This window comes from Carassius auratus, chromosome 8, assembly GCF_003368295.1.
Source record: "Carassius auratus strain Wakin chromosome 8, ASM336829v1, whole genome shotgun sequence".
NCBI lineage: Eukaryota > Metazoa > Chordata > Actinopteri > Cypriniformes > Cyprinidae > Carassius > Carassius auratus.
The window spans coordinates 6,327,611-6,353,646 of NC_039250.1; the positions used below are offsets into that span (position 1 = coordinate 6,327,611).

The window sequence follows — 26,036 nt, forward strand, 5'->3', positions numbered from 1 at the left end:
CTACTCAATTTTGTGAATTATGTCCGATTTTAGATCTAAAATTTGGATTTATAAAATGCTAATTTAAAAACTTTTGTCATTTAAGTGGCTCAGAAAATGGCATGTCAAAAGAAGTGATACATTTTTTTTTTCATATCTAATCTCTTCTGTTACTACTGTATGATTGAATGTATGTCAATGAAGAAAAATGTAGATACAGCTTCTACCAGCAGGGGCTGACAGGGCCATACTAACCAACCAGATCTTGATTGGCCTACTTGATGTATCCATATGGATCTCGACATTTACTTTAGTATTTACGCCAAATCACTCATTAAACTAGCAGTCCCGTCTCTGTAATGCTACAACATGTTTTTGCAAACATCTTATCAGTGAAGCATATGGACAGGAATGACGTTAGACATGCGGCTTCATTTCGAAGGCCTTTTTGGTTCTCCCACGCTCTCCTCCTCTGTTTCTTGAAAGCCTCTGCGATTGGAAGCACGGAGCTTTCTAAACATGTTTCTCATTCCAATTCACCAGATCGCTGCCAACCACACATCTTGAAAAGGACTTTGAGTTATATTTTCATATGTTCTCTTTGTTTACATGGGGTTAGCCACATCTTCAGATCATTTTGTGCTTTAATTGACTCCATATAGTTTTGACTTGACTCCAGTGACAAATAGAAGGATCGTCTTTGAGGATTACTTGATGGCAGAAAAATGCAGGGAAGCCAGCAGAAAAAAAAAAACTTGCGTAATAGCTTTCGAAGTACATGCTTTCTCTTCATTATCTCAGTGACTCGGTTTGCTTGCTTGTACTTTTGATAAAATGAACATCATGCCAGAACACTTAATGTTAAAAGCTGAAAAATTGATAAATGAGTGATTCTTTGATAAATGGATTCAAAATGTGTGAGTGCTTGCAGAGCACAAACTTTTCAGTTAATATTTTTAACTAGATGGGCCACTGTGTAATAAGGACTTTCTTTCTTTTACTCCTTAAAAGTTTGTCTTAAAAGTCAAATTATGCACACAACCTTGACTGAACAAACAACAGTCCACATAAAGGAAATGCACGACATACTTTTAGACCAAATCAAATCACTCCAAGGCAAAATGTGGTCCGCTATAGGATGAACGACACTAACTACTGTAAAATATCTTGGTTTGTAGCATGTCATCATGGGTTATTAGACTTGCCGATAGACTGGCGATGCCAAGTTGACCACTGCCTGCATGTCAAATTGCGTTTGTACAGTATAGATGCAGGCTTTCTATAAGCCTCAGGAGTTCTGAAAGCAGGGACCAAGTCCAATAATTGGTTAGCAAATCATTAGGATATGTACACTACTGCCAGCCAAAACTCACTCATTTAAGAGCACACAAAAAAGAGCGTAGGAACCCACCATGGACCCATTTTTAACATGTTTGTATTAGCGATGATGTAAAATGGCAAGAATTCATATTTCGCCTCAAATTTCGAGTTGATTTTTTGCTCGCAAAGGAAACAAATATTTGCATTTCAAAGCTCTTTCAGATTGAAATGAAAAACAAACTCTTTATGGGTTTGGAGTCTTTTTTGGAAAAGTCCGGGGATGAAATGAATATGATTTATAGTTCATAAACGCACGGCTGATGCCAGGTTGTGCGAAAATGCTGGTGTTAAGTCATGCTTGCAGCCCTGAGAGAAAATAAAGATCCGCCAAACACTAGCTGACTGACTTGCAGTTTATGATACATTAGCCAAGCTCTGCAGCTCTGGATCAGGAATCGAACCGTGAACTTGTTAGTTGAGCCATAACTAAAGGCATTTTGTTGTAATGATGTTGTTTACCACATGTAGTTAAGTAAAAGATGGCTATCAAGCAAGCAGAAAAAACACCCACTGAATGCTTGCACAGTGAGAATAGGTTTGCTCTTAAACCACGCTGATGGTGGGCCCATCTCCTCAGTTGGATATGACACGTTGTCTGCATAAATACCCCTTTATTTACCACCTTCCCCTACAAACCCTGTACTAATATTGAAAGAATTTCCATTAAAATCACCCCATGATGCCCTGCTTTTTTATGCATGCCGCCCCTGCTTTGCTTTTTTTGTTTTGGTTCTTCAGCCCTCATTTCTCAAACCGGCAGCCGGCGTGTTATTCCTGACATGGGGCTCCTGTGCTGACGGATGCCCTACCTTCTCTTCTCCTCTCTGGGGACGTCTGCATTGTGAGGGCCCCGTTTGATGTGTGATGATGTATATTGTCTGCTGATCTGTCCCTTCTCGGGTTACCAGGGCCTGAGCGGGACAGGAGTTGAGGGGGGAACTCCTGTCGGTGGGTCGGTTTAGAGTGATCCTTTGGTTTGTGAGGATGAAACCCCGCAAAACAAAAAAGAGTCACATTGTTTTGTTCACTTCCGTTCAGGGAAACTCTATGTACTGTAGGTTGAGGGGAAAAAATATTCATCCCTGTGGATGTATTCTGAGAATATGAAATGTGTTTGTTTGGTCCCCTGTGCTTTTTTTTAAACTTCAAAAGTAAGTTATTTTGCATATTAAACATTGGGTTTGTTTAATTATATGAGGATATTTCTATATCAGTTTGTCTGCATCATTTAAACACCTTATTTGGAAGATTGACTGTATAGAATACAGTATTCATTTAAAGTACACTTTAAATAAAAAAAATAATTTGTTTGATTACAAATACTGTAAAAACAGCAGTTTTTGGAAATATTATTAAAATGAGGCTTCACAAAAGTCTTCCGGACCACTTTTAGGATGCCTTAATAGTAGTTCTTTCACTCTTTTGAAGCTTCTTTGTAATTGCATAGAGAAAAGCATTGGAAATTGCTTTGAAATGTTCTCCTTGTGTGATCCGTGAGAGAAATTCATGTGGGTTTAGAATGCCAAATTGGTGAGAAAATGACAATTTTCATTTGTTAGTGAAATATTCCTTTGACCAAAATCTGGAGCTTTAATTGGAAAATGATGTTCTTGTAAACACAGTTATTGATTTTGAGCTCTCTGATGCAATATTCATATTAGAAAGAATCAAGAGTCAGCATGGACTCAATTTTGACAGTTATATGTATTTGCAAAGTTGCCTTGGGCTGAATTACTCTATTGTGTTCTTCAAAGCTTGAAACAGTCTTAACCAGGGCCATGATGCTTGACTGAGAGAGAGCTTTGATAATGACTAAGTTAGTTTACCATTGCAGAGTACAGCCAGCTCTGTCATCTGCTGTGAATTTGCAGATAACATTTGTTTGGGAATATCAGCAGGGATTATGTTCTTGTTTCGGCTTGGACTGGTCATCTCAGCACACTGTAATAGGAAAGCATGGGGCTTGGAGCGGGAGACATGAAACAAGCCGAATAATCAAATAAAAATAAAAGCTTTTCCTTCACTGCCCCTGTTGTCAAAGCAAATCATGGCTCCTAAAAAAAAGTCTTCAGAAAATATGATGGAGCCAAGTCATTTCTTAATCAACAAGACTAGTCAGTGTGAGAGTCTGGTAGTAAGATTTCATCCCGATCTCTGCCAAAAACCGATTATGCAGATTGCTTTGGACGTCTTATTCTGAAAGAAAGCTTCCACTAAAACAAACATAACAAAAAATAGGAAATGAAATACGATTTGCTGTTGTGTTCCTCACATAACCATCTGGTTTTACCATCTAAATTCAATGGATCCCGTAGAGAATTGCATTGCATTGAAAACAATACAATCGTTGTCAAACATTGTTCGATTTATTTACGACTCAATTACAAGCACTTATATCATTCAACTGCAACTGTCAAGGGGTTCCCCAAACGATTGTTGCCACTCATAATCATACGTGTAAACCATGATTAACTTGAATGATGTATTTGAAATAGACATTATCAGTGCCTTGAATGTAACGGTGTATGAATACAGTCTTCTTTATCTTCAGACAAGTGTTCTAGCATTTGGAATGAGGACATGCAATGTGTGTTTGTGAGGTTCCTCTCATGTTTTGTGGTTGAATTTGGCCACTGTCATTTGAGTGGAACTTCCTGCCATCTGCACTCAATCGAATTCTCTCAAAGTTTCAGGGTTGCTTGTAAATATTGGAAGCAGCATAAAGTGAAAGCCATACTCGTGGGCCAATACAGTTGTGTTCAGATCGCGCCACAGACAGTGTTAGGACAGCCATCGACTCTGTATTGGTTGATTTGTTATTTTTATTTCAAGCTAATAGGACAGATGAGAGTATACAGTAAAACTCCCTTCGTCATGTATTTATTGGAAATGGCGTGCTGACCATTAGCTGTCATACCTTAGGAATGCTCTAAATGAAAATATTAGCCTTGACTCATACAATACAGGAATCTGTGCTTAGAGCGTTGGATTCCGTACAAGACTGCATTTCACTTTTAATTGCAAGGGCAGTTTTCATAATAGGGATTATGCGAGAACTTTATTATTAAGTCACAACCTTGACAGCCTGATTTAGTGTGAAAAGAAATTTTGCAAATGGAATTAATTTCACATGATCTTTGCAGGATTAAATATGACTTCACAGTGGAAAAAGAGAAACCAAAGCATTTTGCTTAAGAAGAAAAGCTTTGTTTCTGTTCAAACATGGCCTGTTTGTCTTGACTCAAAGCTTAGAATAACTAAATAGTCGCATGCACACACACAAAATAGAAACAATGTAATGCAACCCATACAGTTGCAGCAGTATCGCAGGGCCTCTGAGTTCCCAAAGTTTTTTACAGAGCCCCAAAGAGCTGTCAAGATCTCATAAAAGCCAAAACAGCAGCCTGTGATGAGGAACCTTGAGTCTTAATGTTAAAGCAGTACATTTTATGGCACAAGACACAGGAATGTACCGCAGCCCTGTGTTACTGACACATTTACATTGTAATCAGCCCCAGTATTTTACACTCTATAGATTTAAGAGACTCTGATGTAAAATCCTTTCCAGTAACCTCATTCTGTAAGATGACCATAAAACGAGAACTTTATTTGTGATCCCGTTTCTTACTACTGTTCATTGTAAAACAAGTTTGTTCTTGTTCTGTTTTTGTACTGCATTATTTTTAAGGGGACATGAATTAATTTCGTTTTTTTTAAGACAATAGAATTGAATAGAACAATAAAAAATCATTGTAGTTGACTGGTTGCTATTTGAATTATGGAAGCATGTTTCCTCCGCGGAATAAAGCATAGAAATAGGAATTGCAACTATTTACATCACAGTTCTGAGTTGGAAAATGACAGAATTGCAAGATATAAAAAACCTCAGAAGTCTACATTTTGCATCATCTTTTTTTTCTTGAATTCTGAGTTTACGTTTTGCAGTTCTTTTTTTTCTGCCACAGAATAATAAAAAAAGGTAACCGCCACTTTAACATCCTAACTTTTTTTTTTTTGCAATTGCGAGTGCAATTCCGACTTTATTTCACGATTCTGACTTTTATTTTTCTTACAACTCAAAATTGTGAGTTTGAACGTTGCGATACCGTTTATTTATTTCTCCTGTGGTGGTAACAAAATCCCATTTTGAAGCTAATGTCTCATTAGACTCCAGTCCAAACCTCTTCCAAAAGACTTTAGCTCTGCAAACAAGCCCAAAATTCAAAGCTAACCAACCTCGCTTAAGCAAAATGACACATTAACAACAAGGTCTGACATTTTTGATGAGGGTCATGACCAAAATGACTAAATATAATGATCATAATGGCAGCATCGAAGATGACTGTTGATTTTGAAAAAGAAGACTTAAATGCTTGTGGATTTGGACAGTTCTAAAAGTCATTTAGGTGGCAGGAGTCGCATTGTATCTTATTTGATTTGATGAGAGCGTATCCATTACAAACTGAAAACCTGGAGCCATGAACCCCATCTCTGGCACAATGGGTACCGCCAAATCTCTGCCAGGATCTCCAGCACCACCCTGACCCAGCCTCACCCGCAGCTTACTGGAAACCGAAGTGATGGTGGTCCAGATCCACCCACGTCAGTCCACAGAGGACAGACTCACAGGCTCCTCCAGTGACAGCCAGTCACCAGCAGGTGGTGACATGCCCAAGTGGAACCCAGTAATTACAATAAAGGTATGGAAGAACATCAACAACTGATCATGATGACTGGAAGCACGTCAAGAAGCTTGTTACTGGCCTGATCACAAGCAGGACAGATCATCTTTTGCCTAGGTGTGTGTGTGTTACAGTTTTGAAATGGCTCTGTAATGCTTTAATCACTGTGAGGCTTGATTTATAAGGTTCTCTTGTCCAAGTGTGCGGTTTAGTCACTGAACCGTAGGAGTAGTGCAGGCAGTGTTTTGTGTTTGTTTGTGTTCAGTAGTCTGCGGTCAGTTCGGACTGTTTTAGGAGCCGAGGCTATTACGAAATCAGTGGCCAGCTGCGTCTGTCCCTCTCACGAGCAAACAATTTATCTTCTTTTGTTTGATGAACTCTTGTGCGGATATAATGTTACAGCAGATCTTTAAGCCTATTATTTATAAATTAATTTTGTCTGTGCAACTGAAAGTAAAGCCTTACATGTGGTTTGTTACAAAAGAGAAAATCTTTGCTGTGCTGTTATAGCTCACCCACAAATAAAAATTCTGTTAAATTGAATTTAGTCAGCAACCATGTTGTTCCGAACCCATAAGCTTTTTATGTTTTTTTTTTTTGGTCAATGGAGGTTTTTGCATATGACAAATAATGACAAAAAAAGAAAATATTAAATATAAAAAATAATTTATTCCATGTAATGCTATTTTAATGTAATTGAATTGTTTAATTTATAAACTATTATAGTTTTTGTTCATATTTTAAATTTGTTACATTTTATTTAAAAAATTTTTGTCATTTGTATACGTTTTTTTTAATACAGTTAATTTAAATATTTCTATTAATTTGTGTTTTGTTACTTCAATGTAGACTAAGCAGCAAGTAGCTTAAAACGTATATTTATTTTTTATTTAGTTTAGTCATTTATTTTATTTCAAATCAAGTTTTTTTTTTCTTCAATCGTTTTAGTTTTAGTTAACGAGAATAACCCTGACACAAAAGTGGTTTCTCCATAAAACGGCCGTCATATTCTTTGCTTTTGGTTTTCCCTTTTTCCTTTTGATATGAAATACTGGCTGAAGAATATATTCTTGCTAAAAGTGACATCTTGGAGTTTAAAAGTGAAACACAAACCAAGATTTGTCTTCATACAGAAACTGGCATAACAAACCAATTTCATCCTCATGAAAAACCTGGTTTGGTGGTACTAATAATCCAGCAAGAAAAACAAAGTCATCTCAGGCCCTCGTTTTTTAATCGAGTTTCCCCCCCTGCCCTTGCAGGACCAGGCACCTGTTTAGGGAACCTTTCCCCAGACTTTATTTTTCATTTTGTTGTACCCTCAGGTTTTCAATCAAGCCTTCATTACAAAGCAAACAAATAAGTTCCGGGTCTGTGTGGAGACACAAGTATAGACATGAGTTATGAGATTTAAACATGCACAAGGCTTTCGTCCATAATATGTAACATCTGCACAGGACAGTCTTGTTGAAGACTGTGAGAAAATCCGATATAAGCTCCACAGCTCCGGAGTCTAACCTAGTCTCTGAAAGACAAAAAGAGAAGAGAGGACAGGACTATTGAAAGGGAAGCAAAAGACAGCAAGAGAAGCAGAGAAATTAAATATGGAACAGAAGCTAGATGTTTATATTTTTTTTGAAGAAAATATGAAATCTTTGGCACTATAATAGAAATTTGTTTCCTTTTCTTTTAAGATTTGCACAATTTAAAAATAATTAAAATGAATAAACCTCAAGTTTTTTAATTTAATAATTGAATAATTCTTAATAAATAAATCAAATAAATTGCATATGGATTATTTTATTCAATTTAACGGAATTCTACTATTAGATTGCATCATTTATAAAAAAGGATTTTTTTTTTTTTTTTAATTCACCCAATTCACCCAAATTCAAATCTAGTTTTTAAATGCATATTATAAACTCTATTGTGAACAATTTGACCGTGCACGTTTAACCTTCTAATGTTTAATTAAAATGTCATAACTTGTACAAAATGTGTACCTATGCATGCGCATCAAATGGAAGTCATAGAGCAAAAGAAAAAGGCAAGGCAGTGCAAAAATATTGAAAAAAATATTTAAGTTAAATTTAGCTTTAAAATGGACACTATGGAAATTACTATACATTCATACAAGCCTTAATAATGTCACATGATATAAGTCTATAAGATTTTTTTTCTTCATTTAATGGTCCACCAGGTAAAACTGCATGTCAGATCCTCTAGAAAAGTATTAAAGCTTCTTTTCTCAACAACCGCATGATCCGAGTTATGACAGATGTAAACGTTTAATCCCTAACCCCAAATATGAACACTAGTAATAGTTATGCCCATGTTAGCTAGCCCCAATTATGAGTTAATAAGGCCGAAAAAGAGGAGCAAATGTAAGAGGAAGACTGCATCAGAGAGTTCTGATCGTTATTAACTGTTTAAGTGTGGATGCTATGATTTATGGTGCTAAAGTGGCCTGAGTAGAAATGTCACAGTGCATTTCCAGATGCATCTATCTTGTGGTTTTGGCAGCTTGTTGTTCTTTAGACTTACATGTTTGACGTACATTAGAGTTGATCCACACATACGTGCACTGGCACACATGCGCATATGCACAGTTCTCTCCCATCCTCTCTGAATCCCCGTCTTGTTCAGTATTCCAGCGTCTTCGGACATCTGCTTTCCATTGCCAGCATCTCTGAAGACTTGAAAACATTAAATGCTGGCACAAGCTCGGTCTCACTCCAGCACTTAATGCTGCACTTAAGTGACTTGAAAGGCAGGAGGCGAGAATTGTAGAAAATGAAGTGTCACCGAAATAAAAAATCACCTAAGATTACCACCAATTACATTTAATAATGGCCGACCCATCTGCTGATCAGATGCAGGGAGTCCCCGTGGTCCAGTGGTGGGGTTCTGGGGTGGGGGGTTGCACTGTGTCTACTCCTACTGTATATTTCTGTAAAGCAGTGATTCTAAGTAGCTTTTCTGGATTACAGTTTTGATTTTGGACATCAAGTTGTCATTTGGCCTCAAACCAGTAATAATAATTAATAATAATAATAATCTAAATATCATTAAAATATTCATAAAATCAAATGCTAAATGTTTACATGCGCAACAATACCCTGATAACTCTGGCATATAAGAAAAATATGTTTACATGAGATTTTAAATCTGTTTTTCAATCTGTTGACATCACATATTTGAAGAAAGATATGCCCTTGCAAAAAAATCAGAAAAGGTATTTTTGACTGTGCCAGTATTTTCTGCTTAATATTTTTGTGGAACCATGATTTACTTATGTTATTTTTCTTTTATTTATTATAAATTACTTATCTATATCTAACGTGATAAAACACAGTTTTTAACCTGAGCTTTCACTTTGTTGGGATATAATTGATGCAAGTTTGTGCAAACACACTCATACACTGAAAATATGCAAAGTGAACATGACAAATTGACAGTTTTCTAAATTTATGTTAAAAATGTGATCTACAGATCAAATAATGTGTTTTTAATTTCCCCAAATAATTTGTAACTATATTGACCAAATGACATGCATTTGCACCAAATAAAGCAGAGCTTGACTGGAAGCAGAGACTCTGATGTCACCAAAGTTATGGGAAGTGTTTTCTGTGCCTCTTTAAAAGTTGACAAGTCTGAATAAGATGGATTTATAGCATGGGAGTGTTTGTCTTATAAAACAGCTTTGTTATTTGCCCAGAGTCTAAAAGCCTTGTTCTTTTGTACACGTGAAACAAGGATGACAAAGGAAGTGTTTTTCTGCTCTGTGATTGTGTTCTTGTGCTCTTGTGAATGAGGCCAGCACACCAGTCTGGTTTTCATCACGGAGCTCTCTGGCTTTGCCCTCAGGTGTTATTGGCACCACACTGCAGTGATCTCACACCCAAGATTGTCATTCCTTAATAGCTTCTGAATGCTTGCAAACCTGCTCCCTCCTTTACCCTGGCTTACATTTGGTCAAGATCAGAGATCTTCCAAGAGAGCTGAAGAAACATCCTCTCTGTGTTCTGTCTGTCCTCCAGGTATAGATGAGAGCCAATGTGCTCTTCGTCCTTCATCCTTCTCAGTTTGATTTCACTGTGTGAGATACAGACAAAAAGTCTGGGAGAAAAATCTCTTCTGGAGGTTTCTATTGTGTATATATCAAGACTTTTTATGAGGTATCATCTCCACATCTGGATAGCTGACATAAAGCATTGCTGTGCTTCAGCCTGCAGCCGTGCTTCATATTTATATTATGTTATGTTATGTTATGTTATGTTATATACTTCTAAAAATATATTTAATGGATTATTAAATATATATATATATATATATATATATATATATATATTTATTTATTTATTGAAAATGCAATTTAGTATTATGGCAGATTTGCCTCCCCTAAAATGCCCTTTCTACTGACTCTATCAATGAAAAGTAGGATAAAATCCTTAAACAATATTTTATAATACAAGAACACATAATTTCGGTCATGCATCTGATGATACCAATGTTTTAAGTACAAGTAGGCTAGTTGTTCCACTCCTCTTTGAGCATTAAAATCCCTCTTTCTTTTTTCTCTCTCTCTTTTTCTCTTTGTTCCAGCTTTCACAACTGGAGCTTTCACAGACTCCCACCTTCTGACCAAAACCAAGTGCAATACCCAGAAGTGAATTACCATTGCAAATTCAATATAAATCCAATCTAACATTCTGTCCAAGTTTCCAAATGTGAGAGGAGCTTCTCTTATGCAGCCTTGGCGTAACTAATTCTGTTAATGTAACAAAGCATCATGTCTTTAAACCTCTCCCATAATTCTCTCCATATAGAGCAAGGATTTTAATGCAAACTTGGATCTGAATTGATGTAACTTGGCAGCACGTTTTTGGAACTGGACAATAATGCATTAAAGGAATCATATGGAGTGTGAAGTATTCTCATACTGAGCCATTTCCCTCGTCTTCTGCAGGTTGGATGTGCACATTTCTGTGTTGCACAAGCGTGTCGATTGGGGACAATCAACTCCGATCATCACCTTCAGCAAAAGGCATTTCAACTGCTGTTCATGATTGTTTTTATGCTTGTAATCAAAAGTGCCCCAAAGGTTCTACTGTTATTTTGAAACAAAAACTCCTATTTGTGTCTTCTGTTCCTCATGGTTGCTTAAATAGCTATTTTGGGGGTTAAAGGGTCTTAGCTAAATGGCTCACAGCAAAACTGTTTTCACAAGCTGCCTCTTGTGGCAAGAACTGCATCCCAGATATGATATTGAGCAATTCTGAAAATCTGTAAAACAGATTTGTGTTGAAAATTCCTGTGGCTTCTGGCTATATTCTCTCTGCACCTCACATCAGCAGTATAGTTTACCTCTACTTGACTTTGTGGCATTTGAAGACGTCTTGTGAAACCGATTATCAGTGTCACATACAGGAATCAAGCCTAAAATGGGTTTACCATATATAATTTCTATTTAAAATGAGCAAGACAGCATAGTAGCATGCTAAGGGATGAAAGAACAGGAGGACATAATTAAAAGAATGTTAGTTTTAGTGTGAAACAAACTATTCCAATGTCATTGACAAACCTCTCAATCCTCGCCAGATGAACCGAGAAAGCCCTGGCTTTAGCTCAGCGAGCAGTGATGTTATACACAAACACAGTTTGACATTCCAACTGTGGGATTTCGAGGCCAAGAAAAAATGATCCAAGATTTAATAAACAACCATTATTGTTCTTTGAAAACTAGAATGGATGTGAAAAAGTGTGTTTCTTCTGTTTATAGAGTTGAGTGGATCCAGCATGTGCTTTACAGGACCTGCGTGTCTTGTGACCTCCTTCTCCTTCTCCTTCTCCATCTTTTCTTTTTCTCTTTCTCTCGTTTCTTCTAACCTCTCAACACTCATTTCTTTGTTTCCCTCACAGTTGTTTGCTTTATAGCAATTACTTGTCACCTTTTCATTTTGTGTACTTGGAAACAATATCTTACAGAACCTCTTTTGTCTTCGGTTTGGCTTTATCCACATGTTTAGATGCTGGTTTTGATCAGAATCCATTGGGTGTTGCATTAATATTTCATCATTGCGAGCAAATTAAATTTCTAAAATCGAGTTAGTAAAAAACTTGAAAAATGTGGTCACCCACACTGGACTCCAAAAGAGTGTCAGCTTTCCTTCTGGAAATATTTTCAAACCGTATTTATCTCAATTTTGATTACATTTGCTACACTCAGTTTAAGAGTTCTCCCTGTGCAATGACATTGACTGTGTCTCGTTGATAAAATTAAGTAGGCTACTCCGTTAAAAAAAGTCGTGCAATGGGATTAAAAGATTGTTGAATCATTTTTAAAAATCTGTAAATGTTAATATAGCTGTCGTATTCTCCACCTGTTTCAGTGAATGGGGGATGTATCTCATTCTGTTCAGAGAAGGAAAGCACTCCTGAGCTGACAGCAGAAGAAGGATCCTTGCTGCGCTGTGGACAGAACCTGCCAGTTCAGTCTGGAGCCCTGTACCACCACAGCAGCCACTGTGGACCGCCCACACAGAACCTTCTTCACCTGCAGGAAAGCCCCCACCGAGACGCCAGGTGAGACTAGCACAGTGCAACACTTTTGTGGTTTTATGGCTAAAAAAAGTAACTGAATGTGCTATTTAAAATATATGTTAACATTGGCAAAGCGTTATTTCTTTCAATTTTGACTTTTCAAAATTAGCCAATAATCTACTACATATCTGATGTACATTTATTTGATGGAACTGTGAAACTGTTTGCATCATGATTTATGCAGTCTAATTAATATTCATGAATGAATCATTGTTATTTTGTGAAATGACAAACAGCAATTCCCCTTCCTCCTACTTACACTACCAGTCAAAAGTTTGGGGTCAGTGAGATTTATTTATTAATATATTTATTGGTTGGTTTGAAAGCATTTATTTGTTTAAAGGGAGGTCGCAGGGAATTGGACCGTCCGAGCAGTGGTGGTGGCCCAGTATTTATTTTTAAAAGTGACAGTAAAGACATTTGTTGATTTACAAAAGATTTATAAAGATACATATTTATATTTCAAATAAATGTTCTTCTTTTAAACATTCTATTTATCAAACAATCCTGAAAATAATTGGGCCAATATCATAGTTTCAGCCTATTAAAATTATTTCTGAAGGATCATGTGATACCAGAGACTGGAGTAATGGCTGCTGAAAATTCAGCTTTGCACACAAAGGAATAAAATACATTTTAAATTATATTATAATAGAAAATAGTTATTTTAAATTGTTATAGTATATCACACTTTTACTCTATTTTTGATCAAATAAATACATTCTTGGTGAGCATAAGAAACATCTTACTGATCCTTAACTTTTAAATGGTATATTAGTACCATTACTGATGAAAAAACAAACATATATTTGCTTTTTGTTCTCTGAGACATCCAGGATTCGCAGTTCATGTGAGTAGGATCTAGTAAAGTGCATGTAAAGTATTTAAGATTGCAAGTTTATAGTCCTGCTTATTACATTAGAAATGTAAACACATATCTGCAAAGCAAATAAAGTAGGTTGTTTAATAAAGCTTTAATGTAGTGTGGAACAAATCAAACAAGCTAGTAAAACACTGCAGCACTGATGGCACTTCTTGGCTGCGTTTGTTTTTTAAATGGGTAGGGAAAGAGACTGCCGTTGGTTTCTGTTGGCTTCTGTGTAGCCACAGTATAGTTGAAACCCATCGTTTCAGCGAGGGACGCTATCCAAAGTGCTTTCACTCAAACATGCCATCCAACTCTCCCAATACTGTCGCTGAATGTCACTGCTTCAGCCAGACAGGAAGTGGTGAGCCTGAATGGAGCGACTCATGACAAACTTGAGGCTTCGGCTCAGCCAGCGCTCTAGCATTAGCGGTTTCCCGAACCAAGTGAAAAGGGGACTTAGACAAAATCTTTCACAGGCTGCTGGGACAGAGGGCCCTTCTCACATCATCCCGGAGCTTTGCACACAAATCCATAATGAGCAAACTGACAGGAATTATTATGTGGAAGATCACAGCGACGCACTGAGAAATATGACCTCCATGGGGTGGGGGGTGATGGGGTAAGCAAAGATTTCCACTATGAAGGGGAGTATTGTAAACACAGAGCGTTTAGAGGCCCACCATTATACCACCAAAACCAGGTGACTTCTATTTAGCTCCCATGTAGGCTTCGGTTAACTCCTTTTGTGTCATCAAAGCCTGTCATACGCTGAGTATGATTTGAGTATGACAACCTGCTTGTATTCATCTCTCTCTCTTCTTATTTTTAAATACCCATTCATAACTATAGTTCAGGCCAAATTTCCTGCATCATTTATTCATGGAATTGCTCAGGAGCATTTGTGGTGGAACTAACCGGTGTTTTAAAACACACCGCAGTGGAAACCCATCCAAAGGCTGTTTCTTGAGAGAGAGAGAGAGAGAGAGAGAGAGAGAGAGGGGCATAACAACTAGCTTCTGATCAGCACAAACCAAACAGTATAACCTAATAAGATTCTGTAAGGGTTTACAAAACGAATCTCCAATCGTGTCGCTTTTGGTCAAACATTGTCCGTGTTAACAGAGATGATTGAGAGTGCAGGTCTGCCAGGACCGGAGCACAGAGCTTGTCTGTTCCTTTGGTGTCTGACAGTGCAGAGTTGGCAGTGCTTTGAGAAGCCCTGGCCTTTATCTTTCAACAAGCCAGGCCGCTAATAGTGTGCATATTCTTTCTGCTCGGTTCTTCCTAAATGCTCCTCATATTCCTCTGGGTGTGTTTCATTCTCCCGCAGGTCTGCTGGCTTTCAGACGTCTCTCAGCTCATCGTCTCTGTCCGGTGGCGTCAATGGGTGTCATCCGTCCTATCCCATCAAACAGGAAGGCTACAAGCTGGGATCGGCCCTGGTTGACTTTTCAGAAGGGATGGGAGCAGGTCGCAGGGAATTGGACCGTCTGAGCAGCGGCAGCGGTGGCGGCGAAGGTAACTTAGCAACAGTTCTCTCGTTGTCAGCAATGGCGGTGACTGTGTATCCATTTAATAATGAAGATGGCTCCTCCCTACCGGCTTTGTCCCCGAGCTCGCGTCACTCAGCAAGGCCGAACACGAGTGGACTGAAGAGACGCTGCCTCTCGGTGGCCTCCCAGTCAGCCTCGGAGGGAATCGATATTGGCGCAAACATCTGCTCCTCCCAGATGTCCTGCGTTAACGGCCTGCGCACCAATTCGTCGTCGCCTACCGCTGCCACGTTCTCCCACAAGCCTCTCCCAAGCCCTCAGCTGCCGTCACCTTCCACCTCGTCCTGCCTCCTACCTCTCTCCTCTTCGTCTTCGTCCTCCTCTGTGTCATCGGTGGAGCATTGTGAGGACGTGGGCTCCATGCATCCGGGGCCCGGCGTGGGTAGCAGCGACGGGCTTGGACTTCTCATACAGCCCGGTGCTGTGCTGGACGGCTGTACGGCGACGCTGAAACAGGAACCGGTGGATGAGTTCTCTCCAAGTGAGGAGGAGCTCTTTCAGCATCACTATCACTATCTGACGACCCACGGAAGCCACTGCGGTGGGCATTCCCACCATCACCACCACCATCAAACAGGCCCCCCACGGCCGCCCATGCCCCCTCCTTACCACCTGCACCAGTACATGGGCTCCAGCCCAGGAGCTCTACTGCATTTTCAGAGCCAGCAGGAGTCTCCACCCTCAGGCCTGCTGGCACAACACAAACCCACAGGCCTGGTCGAACAGCAGGTGGCCGACAGGGAGGACGTATTTAGCGATAAGCAGGTATGCCGATGGATTGACTGCAGCGCGGCGTATGAGCAGCAGGAGGAGCTGGTTAGGCATATCGAGAAGGTCCACATCGACCAGCGCAAGGGCGAGGACTTCACCTGCTTTTGGGCCGGATGTGTCCGTCGCTACAAACCCTTCAATGCCCGCTACAAGTTGCTCATCCACATGAGGGTTCACTCTGGAGAGAAACCTAACAAATGCATGGTGAGTATCTACCATTTTTAGCTGGCTGTCAAAAGCGCAGTATTTCCAGCGGTTCCCCATAATGAAATTCATAGAGGTGATTATAGCTGGCAGCTGAAAATGGCCTTGAAAATGCATACGCAGTATTTCGGACTGAATTGCTTTTTTTGGAATCCTCATTGGCTTAAATTTGAGTGGAAAGTTGGGGAAACCAAATGCCTGTGTAATTATTTTTAATTAATCAGGTCAGTTTTAAAATCAGTTTTAAGCATGTATTATCAACTAAGGACAAATAACTCTTTCATTAGGCTTTATTAAACCGAATTTCTTTCTAAAGGACCCACAATGTTTTTTTTAACAAATGTATTTTTACGTCCATTTATTCAAGGAATAGAATTGGAAGTTCTCTCCTAGCTTTATTTTTCGTAACAGCTTTCAAGGGACCACCTATGCCTATTTTCCTCAGCTTTTTTTACACAACCATATCACATGGCATGAGAAATTATGATTTCAACTGAAAGCACAACTAATTTTCCACTGACGGGTTTGGGTATTTAATTGGACCTGTAGTCTAGCTGTATAAATAGTGTTGTGGTGAAACCCAAGACATCCAGGTAAAACTCTCAGATTCCACAAGTCAACACACTAATCAATGTCAAAGTGCCTTTTCTAACATTCTCAGCTCAAGTGGAAAAATGGCTCCAGCCCCAGCAATGCACAAGTCCAAATACACAATTAGTCCACAATTTGTGTAGGGTGAAACTCTGTTTATTTTCTTAAGATCTCTTTCTCTCTCTCTCTGTCTTTCTGTCTTTTCCTTAAAAAAAAAATATATATATATATATATATATATATATATATATATATATATATGATTGAGATCTTAGAAAAAACCCTACACATCTGTTTAACATAACCAAACAATGCATGCACTTGATCCCTTTAAATAGGATGTTTAAATGTTTAGCCGTCCCACAAGTATTAAGCGAATTGGCTGTTTATCCAAACTAAACACTTGGAAAAATGAAGTAGTCTGTAAGAACGGAGAGCCGCAAGAGGAGATGACTAGCAAAATTCCCCTCTATTGCTCAATTGGAGAACGTTAGGTTTCTTGTCAGATATATTCAATTTTATACACAAGATTCTGTCCAAAAATCCTTTTATTTTACAGATACTTTAACAGCTTGTTTTTCGAAGTCGGCCTATTTATTTAAATCCCAGGATGCCTTTTTGTATCTGAATTATCAGTTTAGCCGTTTCAATAAGAGACAGCTGTACGATAATATTTGGAGCATGTTACAAGGGTAGCATTAAGTAGTTCCGTTGAGGTTATTAATGACAAGTTTTGTTTATTCTCGAGAAGACGTTGGTTTACTCTGAGCTCACAGCAGCTGGACTGACAGATGTAATTGGATCTTATAAATTCCTTCAAATCCATGCAACTACACTTTCGGCATTGCTGCGCACTCTGCAGCATAAACTTGGTAGTTCTGGAAATCATTTTTGACAATCGTTGCTTTGTTGTTGCATATATGTATTTGAGTATTATTGTTTTTTTTGTTTTTTTTTTATAGCAGAATTTCTGAAACTTTTTCTCACTTGCTCATACTTGTAGGCTAAAACAGTGTTGTAGGAGTTCTTACTCTCAAAACTCTGCCCGGACTATGTGGCAAGAGCCATGGTGTAACCTGTCAGAACAAACAAACACTCATTTTTATTAATTGCGATGCTAAGCAGATGCTAAGATAGGAACAAATGCATTATTGTTGTAAAATGGCTGGACATTGTCTCTGGATGGTGAAGGCCTCTCACTGAGTCAACTCTGTCCAAGTTCAGTGTCTGTTTTTAGGCAGTCCGATGGCCTGGACTAGAACCGCATTAAAATTTCCTGTGCGAAAAAGAGAAAAGGTCAATTTAAGTCAAACGTCAAAGGATTTCAAATTTAGTGGATCATTAAATGAATCCCAACTGGCAGTATGTGTGCTACTTTCAGGCCTATTCAGAAAGATTAGATTTTTATTTTGTAACTTGGTGCTTTCAAATATGAATTACTTGCATTTAAACAGATTTTTTAAAAAGGAAATAGTAAAGTAAATAATGTGTTCAAGTTCAAATTTTCAAGTATTGATGTTTTTTTTTTTTTTTTTTTTTTAAGTGACTTTAATGGTATTAATACTAATGCTGTATGACAGGATATTTTTATGGGAAATTTTTATTGTATAGACTCAATCACCCAAACTGTGTGATTCTGAATGAAAACTCATCTTGATTCATTCAGTAATGTAATCATTGGAGGAAAAAAAAATATTATATTTGTATTATTTTATTTATTTAAAATATAATTTACATACTATATATATTATATATATATTTTTTAATAGTAATAATAATTTATTTATATTTCACTATTGGATGAGTGCATATACTTGACTAGTTGACCTTTCTCAGGTTGTGAAGTGTTTTCATTTTTTCCTCTGTATCGATGTTTTCCTGTGACCTCCGCAGGAAGCTGCTTTTGTCTGAAACATGTTGCATTTGTGGCCTTTGCACAGTATACAAAGACATTTTGGTATTCTAGCTATTTGTGCAGAGGAAACCGATGAGACGTTTTGATTTAGAAGCAAATGCTTGAGAAAACGCAGCTAATCCCTTTATTATCTTTCCAACTGCAGATTCCTCAGAGAGCGCACGAGGCACGATTTCCCTGCATCCAAACATAACACTTTCTCATTCCTCTCTCTCTCTCTCCCTCTCTTTCTCTTCCTTGCTTTGTCTTCTCTCACAACATTGCTGCATTTCATTTGTATCATGCAGCGCCTTGGCAGGAAAAAGTAATTATCACAAACATAGGACGGGGTTCTGACTCTCAGCTTTGTCACCGTCCATACCTGGACGTGGTTTTATGCCCGGGCACGTAAAAACACAGCTACATCTGCAATCACTGAGCTCGGCAGACCTCTTAAAACCGCTTCGCAGAGTTTGAGAGGCTTTTTCGGTTCACCCAGTCCAATTAAAAAGTGCTGCGGGCTGTTTTGTGGTAGTCGGACAGCAGAGGCAAAAGGCATCTAAAAGGAAACAACATAATCTCACTGCAATATCCTGTTGTGTTTCATGTCTAATTCAAGTTTTGTTTTAGCTTATTGCTTTTTTGCCCTTTTGTCTGCATTAATATTAAAAATGTATCCAACGACTGCTGCCCCGACACTGTCCCAGGGCTCTTATACGTCAATGCTGTACTGGATTCAACTCTGGATTTGTATTTCGGATCACCTATCCCAGCAGCTCATGAAATTCATGTAAATATTCATCAAAGCGTATCTGTTGATAATACTCCTGTTACTTATCCAGTTGATCATGTTTGATGAGCAGATCCATGCTACAACATTGGACATTAATGATGGTTTCTTTATTGAATTTCCTCTGGAATGTATTGGTTTAATCTTATTTCATTACTATCTTGGCTTTGGTTTAGCGTTATTGCAGTCGACTTGAGGTTTTCTTGCCATTTTCTGCAGTTTGTTCCTGCTGTGACAGGTTAAGAGTATGGGCTGTGCTGGTCTGTATTTTATGTGGTTAGTGTGTGTTTACTACTGTACTAAACGGTCACTGAGTTCTCATAGTCATAATAACACCCTGTATTAATTCCTCCAACCTTTTAGATTTTACTATTTGGCTTTTCCTGCGTCATCTGTGCTGACATTCATTCAGGCATAAGTCTCATGCACAAATGTCAGTGTATTTTGGAACCGGATTGTTTGTTTGTTCAGTTTTTTTTAGTCTTTTCAAATAAAACGTTTTTGTTTATTCAGGGATTGAAACCCATATTTTTTTCATTGTATTTTATTTAATAATTATTTAGAATTAATAATAATAATACATTTATTTATAAAATGATATATTGTTATTATCAGTATTATTTATCATAATACATTATGAATAACAAAAAAAAAATTTTAATTATTACTTTACTCATTGCTCATTTGCTAAATACTACATCTTCAAAAGTGACCTCTTTTTTTTTTTTTTGTAATGCTTCTCATTTGTGAAATATTACATTTACAAGATCACATGGGAAGGGTGTGCAAGTTTTTGCAATACAGTTTGGATGTGTGACTTTAATTTTTAATGAAGCAGTAAATGTTTCTGGGCAGTACACACCCATCTTTGTCGTCGTCACCATCACAAGACAGCTGGTCATTGAACATTTGGCCGCATGCATGTTGTAATGTTAACGGATATTAGGACTTAACTTCCTGAACCACACCTTTTTTGTTACCTCATCGAAATTAAATGCGGAGCCACCTTTACGACGATGTTTGAACATACAGGCCTTTACTTGAAGAAAAATTGGCTTAAACAACCTTGCTGGAAAAAACATAGATCATGGAATTTCCTTTCTCACCCCCCCAACCCCCACCCGCTAGTGTGAAACCGGCAAACTTATATATAAAGATTTATTAGACAGATTTTTGGACAAGCGTTCAGAATTCTCCAGCAGCAGCCGGCCCAGACCTTTGCCAAAATGGCGTGTTTTGGACTAAATGGACGCTATTGTAAGCAATCAACACAGATGCTGGAAATGAAACGGCTAGCGCCATTAACTAATTAAAACGGATGGCCTGTGCATGAGCTGACTTTTTCCTCTAAAAGCAGTGGCGAAACCCGAGCCGCCTGAATTCTGCCCCAGCAAAGGCAGAAAGTGGCATTGAAACTAATGTGGATGCACTAGAATGAGCTGCTGACATTACTGCCCTGTCTACTTAACTTAGCAACTGCCAGCTCTCTAAGCCCCATTATGCTAGCAGGTAGCAACAGTTACCTGCACCGGAGCAGCAGGACTCGAGGACTGTTTCTGTTTCTACTCCATTTGCCAAAGCTTTGCATTCTGGGTGAATTGGATTTAAACGGTGGCTTGGGGAGATTGTTCTTTTTGGTGTATTTAATAAGAAGGAGGAGTTTATGATTCCAGCACGATCATTGTTCATATGAGTTTTCAGAAACGTCATAAATCTCACTCGAATCCAAGTTTCCAGATGGTACTGCAGAAGAATGCACGTGGCCAGAATCATTTTTACAATTACGGCTCATAATTTGCAACCTTCAACTCTCTAATGTTTCATCACATGAAAGTTACGGTTGAATTATATCTTTAATTTCAAGATCAACAAATCCACCTCTTTTTTTTTGCTTGCTGTCAGACCCAATCTACAACTCGATTGTCTTTCCGTCATGCTAATAGCTATGCAACGGAGACCATATGTGATACATATATTAGCATGATGAAACTGCTGGCATGAAATGTCTGAGATTTGTCAGGAGACTGATGTTTTGGCAATGGAATGAAAGGCCTGGGAATTGATGGATCGTGCTTGTTTTCCTTGTCAAATACACCAGGCCAAGTTCTTGTCAGGCCGTAAAAGGTTTCCAGTCATTCTGTAAAGTAATGCAATCCAGTCACTCCTCCTCTCCTCTCTCTTCCTGTCTGACATTCTGCCACTTAAGCATTCTTAATAGCTACTTAACCCATAATCATTGTCAAATATCTGGTAGCTCTTTTTTTTCTGCTAAACACACTTTATTTTTATGGGATGCATTCAGCTTAGCCGATTCACCTGATGGCTGTAGGGCTTTAAATGCGCATAGCCAGTTATCAAAGAATAATATAACCATTCATGTTTTGTGCTAATTACATTTGTCTGGAATGCTATATTTTCAGTAAGTAATTTCGTGACATTTAATTATATACCTGAAATGTGAAACAGACACACATTATTTTAGCACTGTGTCATATCTGTCCCGAATCCAAGTGCTTAATCGTTTTAACCCTTCGAGTGGGGTGGATCGTCTGCTAATATACTGAGGGGAATAAATACAGCTAATGGGCAAAATTTCCTCAGGCTTTTTGAGCAATATATCCTGCTAGATGCAGCACACAGATGTATGGCTTTCCACACAGGTAAACGGGCTTCATTTAGTCTTATTATGGAGAAAGAGGCTTAAAAATTGACTTTCCAGCAGGTTTGTGAATGGAAATTTGAAACATTTACCATTAACAAAATATTTGCCATTGAATATCTACATAAAAAGGTGGATTGTTGACTGAACTTTAAATTATGACTCCTTGATTCTATGTTTTGAGATATATTGTGAGATATTTTTTTGTTTATTTACAGCACAAAGTTTTATATATATATATATATATATATATATATATACATAACATTACAGCTAAAACCTTAATACAACTGTAACAATTATGAGAAATTTACAGCTCAATTTATACAAATGTAAACAATTTCTAAAATTATAAGATTCACATTGGTACTTTTACATTTGGAATTGGGCCCATTTGTTTTAACAAAAGAGAGATACACTGACATTTTTATTTGTTGTAAGAAACATAATGCTGTCGAATATTCGAAATATTATTCGAAACCGTGCTTTTTTCCTTGTGCTTTTTTCCATTATAGTAGTAATAATAGTGCCATATTGCTTTTATTATTCGGTTTCAGTATTTTTATTATTCCAATATAACCTTTGTCTGTTTTTTCTGTAATTGTTTATTAGCATTGCAGCACAAATGTGTGGAAAATCACTTGGTTTTACATGATATAGCCAGGTGACATTAAAAAAATCTGGCAGAGAGTGTGCAAAGAAAATGCTGAGCTGTTTTAAAGGGAAATGTTGCTAGTTAAATACAGATATTTGGATACAGTTGTATTTTATAGCTTATTTTATATTTAAAAGAGCTGTTAGCCATATTTCTTATGCTCCTTGGTCATACAATTTTCTTTTAAGTTGATATGCATTGACTGATGGGTTCACATTTGACAAGTTAAGCTCACTCGACAGCATTATGTTTTTTACAACAAATAAAAATGTCAGTGTATCACTCTTTTATTAAAACAAATGGGCCCAATTCCAAATGTAAAAGTACCAATGTGAATCTTATAATTTTAGAAATTGTTTACATTTGTATAAATTGAGCTGTAAATTTCTCATAATTGTTACAGTTGTATTAAGGTTTTAGCTGTAATGTTATGTCACTTGTCAACTCTTTTTTTCTCAAATTTTTGTGTTAATCAACATTAAGTCTAAAGTGTTGCAAATTGAACTTCATTTATGTAGATTCCAGAATATTCCTTTAATAAAAAAGGACATTTGTCTCTACCATTTTGGTCACAGGTACAGTATGGTAATACATATATAAATATTTTATTTATTTTAGTTTTTTTATTTATTTATTATGAATTTTAAGTGCTGAAAGTGTTCCTATAGTGCTTTTATTTCACTAGTTACACATTAGAAATGTGGTAATAAATTTGTATAATGGTGATTTAATGTCTCAGTGTGGGCCCTTTATGGCTTAAATGTACACAGGGCCAGTCATGAATGTGTTTAATTTAGAGTATCTTCCTCATTGTCACTATAGAGAGCATGTTGACACATAGCCTACGCCAAGTATCATCTGCCAAACACTCCTAAAAATAAATAACAGTAGTCAAGGCGCTATTTACATCGCACCCAGCCTTTCCGCAAACATTCACCATAAACCCCAGCGTGTAAACAGAGCACGGACAGTTTTGAGTTAAGACTGAATATCCCAGTGTTCTCAGAAAGGGTTTGTTGAGGTACACAGATGGGCCATGGGACTTAGCAGCACAGAGAGCCAGGTTAGGATCCCAAGTATCTCTCAAAACCAAACCAACCCAGTTAATAAACAGCCACATAACTGGAGACTTCATGGTGCCCATCTAGCCCCAAACCACGTCCCATCTGCGGTCTGAACAGAGCCCAAAACTAAGTGTGGGAGGCTTGTGACAGCGTCTCTCTTACAGACTTATGGACTGTGACAGCGTTCTGTCTCATTTGTCATCTGCTGTCACTCAGATGGATGTAACCAGAGCAACTTCTTTTACCAAAAGCCTCTTCCCATAAACCCTTCACCACAGCGACGGTTATGGGTGTGGATTTGGGGGGCAGTAAGAATGTGGTGTGCTGATTCGATTCCACATTTCAAGCATGGTGTAGAGATCCGGTTAGGACATGGTGCGCTTTACTGCTGACGCGCAGCTGGATTCAACAGACCAATTAGAGCTCTCCCCATGCAACTATTCATTCCCCACCAGAAGAGCTGTCCACGCTCTGTCTAAGCACTTGTCTGATTATATTGTCAAGATTTATTTCAAGATTTGGTATGGAAGTACAGCACAGAAACAGCCAGCACTACAGGCTACACTGTGAGGCACTATTTCCACCAATAATAATAATAACAGTAACTTTTTTACTTAATATCAACACTAACTTCTGCCCTTTAATACTGTTCACATCATTTTTTTTTTTTATTACAAATTGCGTAAATGATGGCTGCTGAAAATACAGCTTTGTCGTCACAGGATGTATATAAAAAACAGTTATTTTAAATTGTTATAATATTTCACAATATTGCAGTTTTTAGTTTGTTTTTGGTCAAATACATTCGGTAAGAGACTTTTAAAAGCATGAAAAAAATCTTACAGACCACAAACACTGGCACATAGTATTATCCAAAGCAATTTATATAGCTTTTTTTTAAAACTAGTTCATGTACTCTCTGGGAATCGAACCCTTGACCTTGGTATCATTGCACCAACAGAAATGTTTCCATCTGAAAGACATTGCTTTGTTTGTCCCTGTGAGTTTTCATTGAGATAGCATGTGGCTTTTTATTGTGTGCAGCTCACTGATGTGGATTTCCAAAGATCAGTAGCGCAGACATACAACTCTTGTCTTGTTCATTTTGGTGACAAACTGCAAAAGACTTTTTGTCTTCCAAACAATGATTTCATTCCTTCTCTAAAGGTCTCATGATGCATTCTGATACATTCTACGTGACCTCAAAACTCGTGCCTCATCTATTCACCCCTTAAATTTGATTTAAAATGACAGGTTTGTGAAGCTAAAAAGGATTCAGTTTCTTAATGGACTTGAATGTGACCATAAAGATACGCTCCAAATCTCTGTATAATGTCCAGCCATTGTTTCCACAGTAGTGAAATATTGAGAAAATAGCACGTTCTATGGCTCCTTGAAGACTGGATATTATCCTCTTCAAAGCTTAAATACAACCAGAACAAGTGACACGGATGAGCCAAAATCATATTTCTGCATAGAAAAGCCAAAACTTAGATTAGGTCATGCACAATTTAGGATATTAGCAATGGAAAAGGGATATTAGCATTAAAAAAACAGTGCGTTGTAATACCGTGAGCGTCTCGTTCGCAAATACCAAGAGGGGATTGAATGCCAGCCCCAGACTCATATTACTGCTAAGGTAAACAAGTGTGTGATGAAAAATTTCAAGTTAAATACTCCATAAATATATGAAAAGGTTTACTGTGGAATATCACAGGACAGTGAGGCCTTGTTATTTGGGTCTATTTCTTTTTCTTTCTTTTTTGTCTTTCTCAACTGAGTTATTGATTTTGTGAGAGGTATTTGAAGTGAAATTGGACTTTAAATATAGATATTTGTGGTGGTAATTTTTAATAATGACTTAGTCTGAATGTTGATTACTTTATCTTTATAATTATTACTGTCTCCGATTTGAGTTATTGATTTTGTGTGTATTTTATTTTATTATTTTATTGATTTCAGAATAGTTTCATCTAGTTAACCTTTCTTCCTTTTTTTGTTGCACTGTTAGATTTTCATTTTATGAGTATTACATATTTATTTTCAGTTCAAAACCTTATGCCTCATATTCCACTGTGATTCAACATGATTTAATGTTGAGTCATACTGTATGACGTATCAATATTAATAATGTGTTCTGTGGTGAAATATGACCTGATAAATTGCCCTTTTACTGCACTTTTGAGTAGAAAATAACAAAACAAGAGAATCCTGAAGGGGAAATGCAACAATCAGGCTCCCAAAAGACAACAACGCAAGCTCTCTCTATTGTAGTTGAATTTCATCACATTTCTGGCCGGCGTAAATGTTCTGCTTCCAACTCTGTCCAACTGTGCTAGATGT

The 26,036-nt window shown here is 37.6% G+C and overlaps 1 protein-coding gene across 4 annotated transcripts in view; it reads left to right on the top strand.

Annotated features, from left to right (window-relative positions):
- The window catches only part of LOC113107106 (zinc finger protein GLIS1-like), a 75,020-nt gene that overhangs the window by 16,526 nt on the left and 32,458 nt on the right, over nucleotides 1-26,036 (top strand). For 3 of the 4 annotated variants that reach the window (XM_026269328.1, XM_026269327.1, XM_026269330.1), the window contains exons 3-4: nucleotides 12,434-12,626; nucleotides 14,843-16,040. In XM_026269328.1, the coding sequence (XP_026125113.1) occupies nucleotides 12,434-12,626; nucleotides 14,843-16,040 (1,391 nt within the window). The remainder of the gene's footprint in view (nucleotides 1-12,433; nucleotides 12,627-14,842; nucleotides 16,041-26,036) is intronic. The other variant, XM_026269329.1, reaches the window with a different exon arrangement.